Source organism: Barbus barbus, assembly GCF_936440315.1.
Source record: "Barbus barbus genome assembly, chromosome: 4".
Lineage (NCBI taxonomy): Eukaryota > Metazoa > Chordata > Actinopteri > Cypriniformes > Cyprinidae > Barbus > Barbus barbus.
The window spans coordinates 30,684,148-30,697,309 of record NC_136732.1 but is presented as its reverse complement, the minus strand read 5'-3'; the positions used below and the strand labels follow the sequence as shown (position 1 = coordinate 30,697,309).

Below are 13,162 nucleotides of genomic sequence, written 5' to 3'. Positions count from 1 at the left end.
TTGTTGACCTGCAAAGCACAACTAAGCTTTTCTTCCTTTTTAGAGCCTTCTTCTTTAAAAAAAAAAAAAAGTAAAAAGGTCTCTGGGGTCAAAACACTTAATATAAACGGTGTGTCTCAGAATAGGTAGATGTGTTTGTCTTTGTGTTTGTGTGTGTGCATGCACATTCAGGAAGCAACATTCAAACATACAGTATCAGCTAACAACATGTCTTAAAAGAATAGTTCACCCAAAAATGAAAAATCAGTCATTTATTCACCTTATCACCCTTACATGTTGTTCCACAGAAGCAAGCTGTACAGTTTGATCATTAAATACATTTTGGGGTGAACTACACCTCTAATAATTTAATGTCAGAGAAAATTAATGACGCAAATATGGTGCTTATTTCGTACAACTTTTACTAAAACGGTGCAGACTGGAACCAACCAACTGAAAACAACAACGCTTGTCTGACAAGGCACTGCAGCCATGAGATGGAGTTCATAAAATTTAGTCTTTTTTTCTCTTTCATTTGAAATTAACCACTACAACAGTATTTACAGAAATAAATGTATCCTAAAGAACTGAGAACTGTGACATGCCCATGTCACACCAGAGAAATAAAATACCAAATAAATGAGAGAAACATTTTAGATAATCAGTGTGAGGCAGATATTTAACATTGCTCATTAGGCTGTTGAACCACAGTCACCCAAACCAAGTGTTTGCACCAGAATAAAAGTCATTGTTACGGACCCTGTATGAATGTCAAAAGCATTACTAATATTGGTTTAGTATTACATGTACAATTACATACAAAGAGCCAACAAAAGAGCTGTTTTCTGTTGTTGAATCATGTCGTTCTCAAATTTTATAAAAGAAACAATCCTGACATATGTTAGTTGGGAAGAGTTAGAGGAACAGATGATTTATTCTATTCGCTTAACAATTAGAAGCGCCGGACATTTAGAGTTAAAAGCAAGCTGGAGGGTGAACAGAAACTGCCAAAACACTCTGGATGTGGTAAGCTAGTAAAACCCCTTCAGAGAGCAAGAACAGAGGAGCACTATTCATGGAAACTGGCCTTGAAAATGGTTTAAATTTACAGTGTAAATCAGACAGAACCACTCTATATCTGCCAGCCAGATTTGTCTGGTAAGAAAGCGAAATTCACACAGTAGTACCGTTATTTCATTGACTCGGAAAAGTAACCCTGCCTGGATCGTATGAGGAAGGCAGCAGGCGTAACGTCATTGTAGACACACAATAAACATCTGTTAATGTTCTTGCATTTAGCCCGTATTAACATGTCTTTGATATTAGCTCAATGTACAATGTGAAACAAGCTTAAGTCTTTTATACTATCCATTGCTGATGTTACTCATCGCTAAAAGTCATCAACCTTTTTGCAATATATTGCCTCTTTCTTGACCAGGTTTCTCCGTAGGCTCATTTAAAGCGGTATGGACGTGTGCGCTTTGAGCCAGGCGACCTCAAAAACAGCTAAAACCTTCTGACAGATGGCCTTGAAATATTGATCGATATTTACAGATTACAGTGGGGTTAGTGCATGAGTTATTATATTTATATTTAGGGTTCTATTAGGTGAAAAAGTTCCCACACACATAAACTCTCATTCTATACAAAGAGGGAACAGGCTCGGTTTGGAAGTGAAAACGATTTATACAAGATTAATACAATATCTCCGACAGTTTCATACAGTTGTCCTCAAATACTATGCAATGCATTAGCGATATATTAATAATCTCTCTTTATTTCATTCATCTCAAATGGTTGTTTCTATTATGGAGACATACAAAATGAAAAGCACTTTGATGGGATTTCCTTCAGATCTTTGCTAGTGAATAAAACCTGTTGCATTATTTGTAAGACTATCAAATGAGTGTAAATACTGCAACATGTCTTCTAATAGTTGTCAGGATACCTCAAAGCAACCAAACGGAGCTACAATTTGAGCGCAGGCATATGAACTGGTGCAGAATATTTAACATCCAATCCTGGACACAATGCCGATTCACTATTAGGCTACAGCGTCTCTCAACTTACATCCATTTTACAACCAAAAACAAAAGAGGTGAACTAGATTAGTCATTAAACACGAGAAAATGGGCAGTGGTAGGGTAGGCCTCCTTAGAAAAGGTAGGTCAACCAGGCCTCTGTCAACAAGTTATTGCCCTTTCATTCTTCTGTCAGCTGTGTGTCAACAGTCTGCCCACCAAAAAAAAACATGTGCCTCGGAGACCGCAGTTATTCTAACCGTGGTTTAAAAAAAAAGGGTCAATTCATCTGAATAAAGCTCAACTCCAATTTCCATACTAGACCCCATCAAAAAACTTCTAAATAAACCTTGTACAATCCTCGGAAATGTAATAAATAAATAAATATGTGCATCGTGTCAATAAATTAACCCACTACCAATGATAAGTAAAAGCAAATAAATATGTAACAACTTCAATAATTCAAAAGATAAAGTCACACAAGGTAGTGAGATTAAAAGTGTCAGGGTATCTCGCCTGGATAAACAGCAGCTGCTGACCCTGATTAGCTGTGACCCCCCATTAAACAGGTCACTATATACAAGAAGAGAGATCGACTGTCTGAGGTGAGTGCTAATGTTTATGCTAATGTGTCTTTTAGAAGATGTAATCTGTTATCTTTCAAGCCTAGTCAATTTAGAGTGGGATAGTGTAGTGTCCACTTGTGATGTTGGAATTATCCTGACATAGTTTCCATCTGTTTTGTTCTACACTTTTTGGAGTAAGATTAATTTAATGTTTGAATCTAAGAGGTTTATAATAGCTGGAGAAAGCTTTAGAATTGCCATTAATCTCAAATTCTCAACTGTACACAAAATAAAGGTTCCTTACTGGCTAAATGTACTGTTCACTGCAAGATTCTTTGGAAAACTGAATATGGTTCTTCAATGCCATCACTCTAGGAACCTTTCTTTTTAAAAGATAGTTAAGTCAAAATATGTTGCTAATTTTGGATTGCTGCTTCTTGCATCCAGATGATGTAGTTCGGGCATGAACCAGCAGGGACGCTAACCAGCCGTGGTTTGAGTGGGACAGCATGCCTAAAATCTCAAAGATGACTAGTACATTCCTGTACACTTTCCTAAAGAAAAAAGTGCCAAATTGCATGCACCACTACCATATCTGTCCACAGATGATTAGAATCTTCAGAGGTAAACATATTTCACTAGTTAGGGGTCGCTTTTAAATAAATTATTTGCCAGTCTAAGATTGTTCACCACGCCATTTTTTCTGCCACTTTGCATGTTTTAAGTTTGAGTAGGTGAACATTAAGGTCATCAACATCCCAGCAAACCCATCTGAGATGATCTGAGCAGCACGTTAATCTCCTGAGAGGACAAATGCAGGGATCGGTATGGGGTATGGAGTGGGTTGGAAAACAAAAAAATGACTGGTTTCAAATTCCAGAATTTTGCAAATTCCCCTGCGGACCTGTATTCCTCATGATAAAATGAGGTAGGCACCACAGATGAGCACAATTGTGAGGGCGAAGAACCCGGCACCTCTGCAAATCAAAAGAGGCACTGCTAATCTAAAAGCAGACATGTGGGTATTGCTTAATGGGAAAGCAAAACTGCTAGATGAAGAGAGACTACTGTAATAAGATTGTGTGGGATGTTTGTGATCACTTTAATTACACTGGCCTGCCTCTGCATTTGATGCAAATCACTGTAAACCGTATTCATCAGATGTATTAAAAGCACTCGGGCTGAAAGAGACACTGCGCCCGTACTGTAAGAAACTATGGTAGAACTGCCATGCTGTCCGCTGTGGTAATGGTTTGGCCTGGTGACAAGTAAGCAATGACGTGCAGTTTCAGTCTATGAAAGGCTGTCACGTGGCCCAGGTGCATTATGGGATCACTCAGAAATCTCATCTTCAATTGAATCAGGATTAATATGGAAACCTGCACACAAGCCACTAATATCAATAAACATCAAAATGGAATTAAAATAAAACAGGCAGATGGAAAAAGCCAAGCTATCTTTTGTACAAACCACAGTCCCTTTGAACTATATTAAAATGTATGAGCAGTTCCGATCCGCCCCGCTCTCCCCGACTCAAAATATCTGGAAATGTCTTTAAAAGAGCAATCTGCTAGGAAAAATAACCTCCTGACTTCTGATTATGCTGGTTCCTTTCAAAGGACAGTACCTCTCAATACTGTACCTTCACCATACCTGGATTTCCATCTTATTCAAAGTGTCCGAAACCTCGAACTCATACCATAAATGTTTCACAGTAATCCTTATCATCAAAAATAATACTTAAAAAAATAATATTTAAAAAAAAAAAGACAAAAAGAGAACTGCATGACAAAAAGCAAGTAGCATTGATGTGAAAATCTACGTAGCTGTTCATCTCTAAAGTTCTCGATTTTTTTCCCTTGATAAGACACAGAGATGGAGCGGCAGCACCACTGAGGGGAGCGAGAGACCTGGATGGCGCTGGACAAAAGCGAAGAGACCCTGTTGCAGTGGCTCCTTAACCTCGTTCTTTCCCTTAAACGTTTCGGGTCCTCTCTACCTTTCCCAGGATATGAGAAACAGCTCAAACAGGCAGCGCACACCTTTGTCACTTCAAGATAAACAGTTTTGGATGAGACATGGAAGCTAGTCTCACAGTTCAGTGGAGGAACATGTTTCATGTATGTGTGGGGGCTGATTCCTATGTGTCATGTTATTTAATGAAAGATCTAGCCTCTGACCCACTGCGTTTTATACATTTTCCCTCTCGCTCGTCAGTCCAGGCCCGTTCCGACCTTTTCTTTCAGATTTCCCTTTTTATCTTCCATGCCAATGATCCATTTTCACCCCTCCAGAAAAAAACTTCCATTCAATTTCTCTCGTTGATTCTTCCTGTGGGTCCAGGATGAAGTTGGGTTTATCATCAGTCTGTAGGAGGAGGTTTTGGTGATGTGGTGGGTGCTGGTGCCCATGAAACTCTTTGCTCTACTCGATGACCATGCAGCGTGGCAGATGCTGGGAGTAGTATTTGAAGAGTTCGGCTGTGGCGCCCGGGCAGTTGGTCAGTTCCAGCTCCTCTAGCTCCTGCAGTTGGATCAGGCCTGATAGGCCAGTAGTGGTCAGCAGAGGGCACCCTGAGACAGAGTAAATGAGAGCTGGTCAAATACAAACGCAAACAGCCACCTCCACTTCCTGTTTATAATGCTGTGTGTGACAACAATGCTGCATCCCAATGTGCCTACGTATACTACGGCCTTAAAGTACGTACTCTTTTGGTGAAGAAAAGGTACACACTTTTGAGTGTGTAGTAGAAGAGTTGGCAAGCTTTGGGATATACTATCACGTCATTGCGTCTTTAACGGACCGATCTGACGCATAGTTACACACACCCGTCTGGCCTGTCAATCATTTTGTCAAGGTTAACGTCCTCAATATTTTATTTAATTTAACTTTCTACCGTATTGGAGAGAAAAGAAGTAGCACGTTGATCTGCCAGCTGTGGGTCTTTAGTCGGAGAACTCTGCTCATATTTTTTGGCATAATAATGCCTTTAAATATTAATATCCAAACGGATGTTTATAAAAGTTCACATTGTTGTTGCAGATGAAATATTACACAGGTAACTGTAAATATTATTATTTATTTTTTTACCAGGTTAAATGTTAATAGTTCAAACCCTTTATCTAAACCTCTCTACTTAATTGTCTGTCGCACACATTTTTAACACTTTTTATTAGTGTTTGTAGTTCTGAACCAAATCCTTCACCAAAGCGCAATGGATTATATATTATAAGAAATTATAAGGATACATTTTTCTTATTATATAAATTTTATATGAAGTAATTAAGAGTAATTTATAATTGTTTTTTAATTAATGGCTTAAAACATTTAGTTAATTTGTAGGGAATTAATGACATGTTTAGTGTACTATATATATATATATACACATACAAGAAAGCACTTTACTTGCACACACTTACAAACACGTCTCAATGACGACAAACCGCTCTTTCCTGTTTTCATTCCATCAAATGTCTCTAATCAAGCTAAATGCAGTTCAACTAACAGATATGTTTCAGTTTGAGAGGAAGTGTTTTCAACCACAGAAATTTAAAGTTTGTTGTTTAAAAGTGAAGTATATCATGTTATTGACATTGACTATAATTATGTAAAAGGAACTTGCTTGGTCTGGATGAAGGGGTACTTGAGCCCTTTGTATGAAGCTATGTGGGGGAAAAAACTGTGGAATAGAAAATCCTTATGCACAGCTACTTTTAGAACAGGCAGATATTTCTAATCTGCAAATGTAATTTAGAATTAGACTTGTATATCACACCATGATTATGTGTTCATTAACTAAAAGGAAAGTTTATCTTTCTGTTCCAAAGCAATATATTTTTACTCTGACAGCATTATCTGTTTTTGAGGGATTAGCTGAGCTTTCTTCCATAACATGATTAAGCTCAAATATTCACAGAAACAATCTACTTCCAAACATACAGTGTCATTCCATTATAGAACTTTATCAGGGATTTATCATTGCATCCTGCATTATCAGCACTTCCAGAGTGTTTTTACCTGCTAGAGAGAGAAGACGAAGACTCCTCATGCCATATAGATGCTGCAACCCAAAGTCTTGCACCTAAAAGTACAGGGAAATATGTTGGTCATGTGACATACTATAAATTATCAAATATATACATTTTATCCTAATTGTGATTAATAAAAAGGTTAATGGATAATGTATATGTCAACTACCAATAACTTTATTCCCATTAAGCTGACTCAACCAGTTGCACAAACACTTACCTGACAGCACCAGCGCAGGTAGAGACTTCTCAATGTTGACATGGTAGATAGGTAACCCAGGCCTGTATCTGTGATCCGCACACACCTGAATACAGCCATATAAAGGAGAGTCATAAGCACACAACATGATTATAGTAATCATACTTTCCATGTACCAAATTTACTCCCAGTGAGGCTCTGTAAGAGGAAATATAAGCAAGATTTATTTTACACTCCATACTGCAAACTCAGCACACTCACCGGTCCAGAACCAGCTCCTCCAGCTTGTGTAGGTCACAGGCGATATACTCAAGGGCCATGTCAGTAATACGGGGGCACCAGGACAGATCCAGACTCCGGAGCTTCCTCAGATTCTCTGCAACCAATTCCACACCATCGTCTGTGATCTTCGAGCAGCCTGACAAGCTGAGGGAGGTGAGGTTTGGCAGGCTGTGCACCATGTTAACTACGCCATGGTTGGTGATCTCCCAGCAGGAGTTCAGGCGCAGCGTGTGGGTGGTGTAGCCTTGCTTGGCGGTGAAGTAGGCCATGGCTGTGTCGGTCACGTGATAGGCCTGCAGGCTGAGCTCCGATAGGTTGGGAAGGAGCTGAGAAATGGCGGCGATGGCGTCGTCTGCCACGTTGATGCAGTCGCTGACGCTGAGAGAGGTAAGCCGTGCATTCAGGCTGGACCACAAGCCGGCTTCTGTGAAATCATTGCAGCCGGAGAGTTCAAGGTGCATCAGACCCTGCATCTGTTCCAGCATCACCTGAAGAGTTCAGGATGGAGAAGCAATGTTATGTCAAGCATGCACACAACTGGAAATGTGCTTCTAGTGCAGTGCAAGTTGTCCAAAGCTTAATAAACATTCAGAGCATTATCCTGGAGCAGGGGTTTTCAAACAGTCTCCCTTATTAAACAGACCTAGCTCAGGTAATGGAGTACTCTACTAAACAGCTGAGTTAATTCAACTGTGTTAAATAAGGGACATCTAAAATGTGCAGTGCTTGAGAGGCTTCAGTTTGAAAACCCAGAACGTTCCCATAATGTTAGCTTATGGTTACCACTTAGTTATTATTTTATAAACCAATTCTTAACATTGCCGGAATGTTGCAGGGATTCCTTTGAACTTATTCACTAATGGCTAAACATTTTCTACTCTAAGCATTCTCTAATCCTCTGACAACCTAATAAAACAAATACAAAACATTTCTCATTGGTAAAATTTGTTCATAGAACATCAAATGAGTATACTGTTACTGTCTTCATTTAAATCTAGAAAATGTCAACGTGTTATATTTATCAGATGTATGTTATAAATCCAAATTTATCACTGAAAATAATAAACCGTGGTTAAGCGTAAAGGAGAAGCATAGAAATCATAAATCTGAAGTCATGCTTTTACGTTCTACTATTCTGCACAGAAAGCCGTGCGCTCGCATACATTAAAAATGAACAGTCATTTCACTTTTCCTGCTCACCGACACACTCATTTATCAATGTCTTTATTAAATAGTTACTTATATACATATGAGATTAAATATTTATATTTGTGATTTCAGCAATCATTTCTGCTTAATGCTCAGAACATACTGTAGCAGAACGGAACTGTTCTTCTGCATCACGATTCTTTCTTTAACGATTCAACGAGTCAAACCAAAGTTCAGAATCGATTCCGAATGTAATTTTGAAATTGCGGCTGTGCATTGCAGATGCATGACACCTGCTAGTTGCCAGTTGCAGACAAAAAAGCAAATAAACAAACTTTCACAAAGTTTGGAATAAACAAGAAACATTATGGCCACCATGGGTTTCAATTCGCTAGATGTGCACCCCAATGGCGTCGTGGGAAAGGATGGAAATAACCTGATGTATGGACTACCAACATTAGGCCGACTGTACAATATCATCAGTCAGTGATAGACAGCACATGTGTTACTGTTAGTTGAGCCAAATCCTTATGTTATGTCACGGAACGAATTTAATTCAAGAGACCCCATATGTTTGGCCAGATGTGTAGTTACTATATTTTGCATTGCTTCTTTTTAAATGAATAAGGTAGTCTACAAAATAAAATGTCAAATTTATTTCTTGTGGTAATCTACATTATGCTGCAAATGCTGTCAATAGACTAGAGCCTTTAACATTCCTTCAGTGCCACATTCTTTAATTTATAAAACAAGACTAAATAATACTAATAAAAATAACAATGGTCACTTCCAATCATTTGTCTTATAGAAACGAAGGATTACTTTACCTATTCTAATACTGGGCTAATTCCTAACCTGGGGTGCGTTTCCCAAAAGCAACTATGGTCGCAAATTCTGTTGTTACCAGTAGAGTTTAACTGAACTTGCGACCATAGTTGGCTAATGATGCTTTTGGGAAATGAGATGGTCCAAAATATATATCCAGTGTATGGCCCAAATAACGAACACCTGAGTATTTAAACTAATTCTTGGGATTAACAGCAAATGTCTGCGTTTAGGTGGTCCACAACTAATGTGTGACCCCACTGACCTAGTTACTGAGCCAAAGAAGAAAGGAAACAATGTGCACATTTTCTGTTTTTAATCACTTAAATGTTTCAGGGACATCTTATTTATAATGAAGGGACCAATGGCTAAGAAAAAATGCAAATGAAAGAGCTAATTTCAGGCAAGAAAAACAACTCTTGAAGGGAGGACTCTGCTCTCTTATTGAGTACTTGGCCACGACCCAAGCCTTGTGCTGTGATATCTGCCCTGCCCTATATAATTCAAAAACAAGCCTGAGGTGCACAGTCCTCTCTCAGACAGAAGAAGCTCCACAGCCTATATCATTGCACATGCTGGTTTGCATATCTGAGGGGAAAAAAGCTTGGATGCCGTCACGAACAATTTGAGAGTTCACCATGGCAACAAAAGCCCAGTCCTAGAATAGCAACAGCATAGAGACAAGTGTGATGAGTGTGATCATTGCTGCATGTTCTTGAAAAACACAGTTGTTTCTAACCATGTATGTTGGATGTTTCGACAGCATTCCCATCCAGCTAATTGTTTAATCATACTTAATAGGGGTGGGTGGTAAATGATGGAGATCTTAAATTTTGAAAGATTTATTTTTAGGAGTAATCACAGTTCAACTCATGTTTAAAATACTGCATGAACTTTTCATAATTACTCAATATTTTAGAAGTAAATATTTTACAAATTGACCCCTTGCACAGACTGTGTTGACGTGACCAGCATAATCAATCTGTTTTTTTTTTTTTCCTCTTTTATAAAATTTTGTAAAAATACTGTTGATTTTTTTTTCTTTTTGCTATTGGAGTAAATCGGAAAACACACACAAATACACACACACACACACACATACACAAAAACAAATTGCTGTAGTTTCCATAAACCACTAGGGCCCATAGACCAATTCAGTATTCAAACAGTGATGACATTTTTTTGTGGGCGGAGCCTATCTGGTGGCAGAAAACTGTGACGTCTACTCCAGATTGGTCTATAGTATTTTCCCAACTATGAGGACTTCTGAACCCCAGAAATGTAAAAAGAGTACATTAAATGTAATTTATTTTATAGCTTAAAAAAGCAAAGCAAAAATTTTTTTTTTTCTTATACTTTTGGTATAAATCTCTACCAGTTGATATATTTTTACCATTACACATTATACATATAAAGTCATGGCCAAAAATATCGGCACCTTTGGTAAATATGATCTAAGGCTGTGAAAATTAATCTGCATTGTTAATCCTTTTGATCTTTTATTAAAAAAATTCACAAAAATCTAACCTTTCATTGGATAATAAGAATTTAAAATGGGGGGAAATATCATTATGAAATAAATGTTTTTCTCAAATACACGTTGGGCACAATTTTTGGCACCATTCTTATGAGTAAAATATTTCTGAAGTATATTCCCATTCATATTCATAATTTTGAGCACTCCAGGGTGATTATGAACATGAAATTATCCAGGCATGGCTTCCTGTTTCACAGAAATATAAATAGGAGGGAAAACAAAGCCCAAATTCCCTTAATCATCCATCACAATGAGAAAAACCAAAGAATATATTTCTGATGTGCAGCAAAAGATAATTGAGCTTCACAAATTAGTGAAGTGGCTTTAAGAAAATTCCCATTTCCACCATCAGGGCAATAATTAAGAATTTCCAATCAACATAAAATGTTACAAAACTGCTTGGAAGAGTATGTGTGTCTATATCGTCCTAATGCACGGTGAGAAGGAGACTTTGCGTGGCTAAAGACTCTCCAAGGACCACAGCAGGAGAACTGTAGAAAATAGTTGAGTCTCGGTGTCAGAAAACCTTTAAAAAAAATTTCAAACAGCACCTACATCACCACAAGTTGTTTGGGAGGGTTTCAAGAAAAATTATCCTAGCACAAAAACAAACTCCAGCATATTCAGTTGTCAGACACAACTGGAACTTCAAATGGGACTGGCTTCTAAGGTCAGATGAAACAAAAAAAAATAGCTTTTTAGCAACAAACACTCAAGATGGGTTTGGTGAACACAGGGATAAAAAGTACACCATGTGTACAACGAAATAAACTGCTGTATTATTTTTGATGTTATGGGCCTATATTTCTGCTGGAGGTCAAATACCAACAGATAAAAAATCAATAAGTGACTGACTCTATTAGAAATCATATAATGGGCCATGTTTGGATCTTCCAATCGTACAATAATCCAAACACAAACCTCAAAAATGGGTCACTGAGCACAAAACCAAGCTTCTGCTATGGCCATTCCAGTCCTCTGACCTGAACCCTGTAGAAAATTAGTGGTGTGAACTGAAGAGAAGAAGCACCGTCATGGAGCTGTGAATCTAAAGGGTCTGGAGTGATTCTGGATGAAGGAATGGTCTCTGATCTCTTGTGAGGTGTTCTCTAACTTCATCAGGTATTATAGGAGAAAATTTAGAGCTGTTAAACTGGCAAATGGAGGTTTCAAAAAGTATTGAATAAGAGGGTGCCATTAATTGTGGCCAATGTGTATTAGAGAAAAACATTAATTTCATAATGATACCCCCCCCCCCCCCCATTTTAAATTCTTATAATCCAATGAAAGGTTAGATTTTTGTTAATTATTTTAATAAAAGATCAAAAGAATTAACAATGCAGATTAATTTTCACAGCCTTCTTTGATCACATTTACCAAGGGTGCTGATATTTTTGGCCATAACTGTAGTTGTTTGCATACAAATCTGAATTTCTTTATAGTCAAATAAAAGACAGCATGACATCCTGGAATCTATAATTACCTCAAGTCCCGCATCCGTTATAGTTGACCTCTTTAGACTGACAGACTTGACTCCCTTCTTCGACAGCGGATAGTTGTCGATGAACTCACAAATGTCCAAATCCGAGACCCCCACCAGACAGAAGAACTGGAAGCCTCTGAGAGCAAAAGCCTGCAGGCTAACAAACTCTTTCTCCCCATTGGGCAGGATAGTGTAGAGTTCCTTGGCATGTAGAATGGGCGTCACACCTTCCCAGAACTTGGGCTGGTAGAGCACTTTCCGCCACGTCTTGCACACCTGGGCTAGAATGCACTTTTCTGCCGTGGTGAAGTACCATAAGAGCCGGTTCAGCACCTTCTCGTCCAGCACCAGTTGTCTCTCCAGCAGGGGCATGGGAAATTGCCGGAGGGGAGGTTTGATGGCAGTCACAGGGCTCGTGTCCAGGTCGGGGCCCAGCAGTGAGGCCGCTGTGGGCAGGGGCTCCAGGTGATAGGGCAGGCTAGGGGGAGGCAAGATGGTGGGCACAGAGGACGACTGGCACAGGCGATTCTTGGCAGCTGGAGTGCCTTTAGTGATGCTGGCCGAACCGAGGCCGTTGGGCTGGGGGGGCAGCTTGACCATGCCGTTTCGGGTCACGCAGGGAGACTTGAGGTCACTGGGAGTGGACATATTCAGCATTGGAACCCTGTGAATAGACCAGAGTTGAATCATTGTAATAACATCTTGACAGTGATATTTAAAAATATATTATAACGATTAAAAAAAAAAAAAATCACACTATGCATAAATGTGATCACAGCTTTTAAGAAAGTGTTCATTTCTATGGCAGGGCTTAACAATAACAGTTTTTTTTTTCAATGACAGATTTATACTTGCTCTGCCAACCTTTCATAGATAAATATTTGTTAGCAATTTTAGCAATATTATTATGTGTTTCTCTCTTTCAGTAGATGTTACATTTTCTTAAGGTTTTTTTTTCATTTTGGGGGCTAAAAGTAAAAAAACAACAAAGAAAAGACAAAAACACTGGTATTTTGATAATCGTTTCAGTCCTCAGCTTTTTTACACTTTTGGTAAAAAGGACTTTAGCTGCATTTATATGTACATAATGTTT

At 38.5% G+C, this 13,162-nt stretch overlaps 1 protein-coding gene across 1 annotated transcript; it reads right to left on the bottom strand.

The window, feature by feature from the left end:
* Window positions 1-1,643: 1,643 nt before the first annotated feature.
* LOC306861041 (F-box/LRR-repeat protein 16-like) lies at window positions 1,644-12,727 on the bottom strand. The gene is made up of 5 exons (XM_079403105.1): window positions 12,070-12,727; window positions 7,055-7,563; window positions 6,815-6,899; window positions 6,584-6,647; window positions 1,644-5,139 (listed from the first exon to the last, which is right to left on the bottom strand). The coding sequence occupies exons 1-5, from the start codon at window positions 12,724-12,726 to the stop codon at window positions 4,991-4,993; spliced, it is 1,464 nt and encodes a 487-aa protein (XP_079259231.1). The 5' UTR covers window position 12,727; the 3' UTR covers window positions 1,644-4,990.
* Window positions 12,728-13,162: the final 435 nt, after the last annotated feature.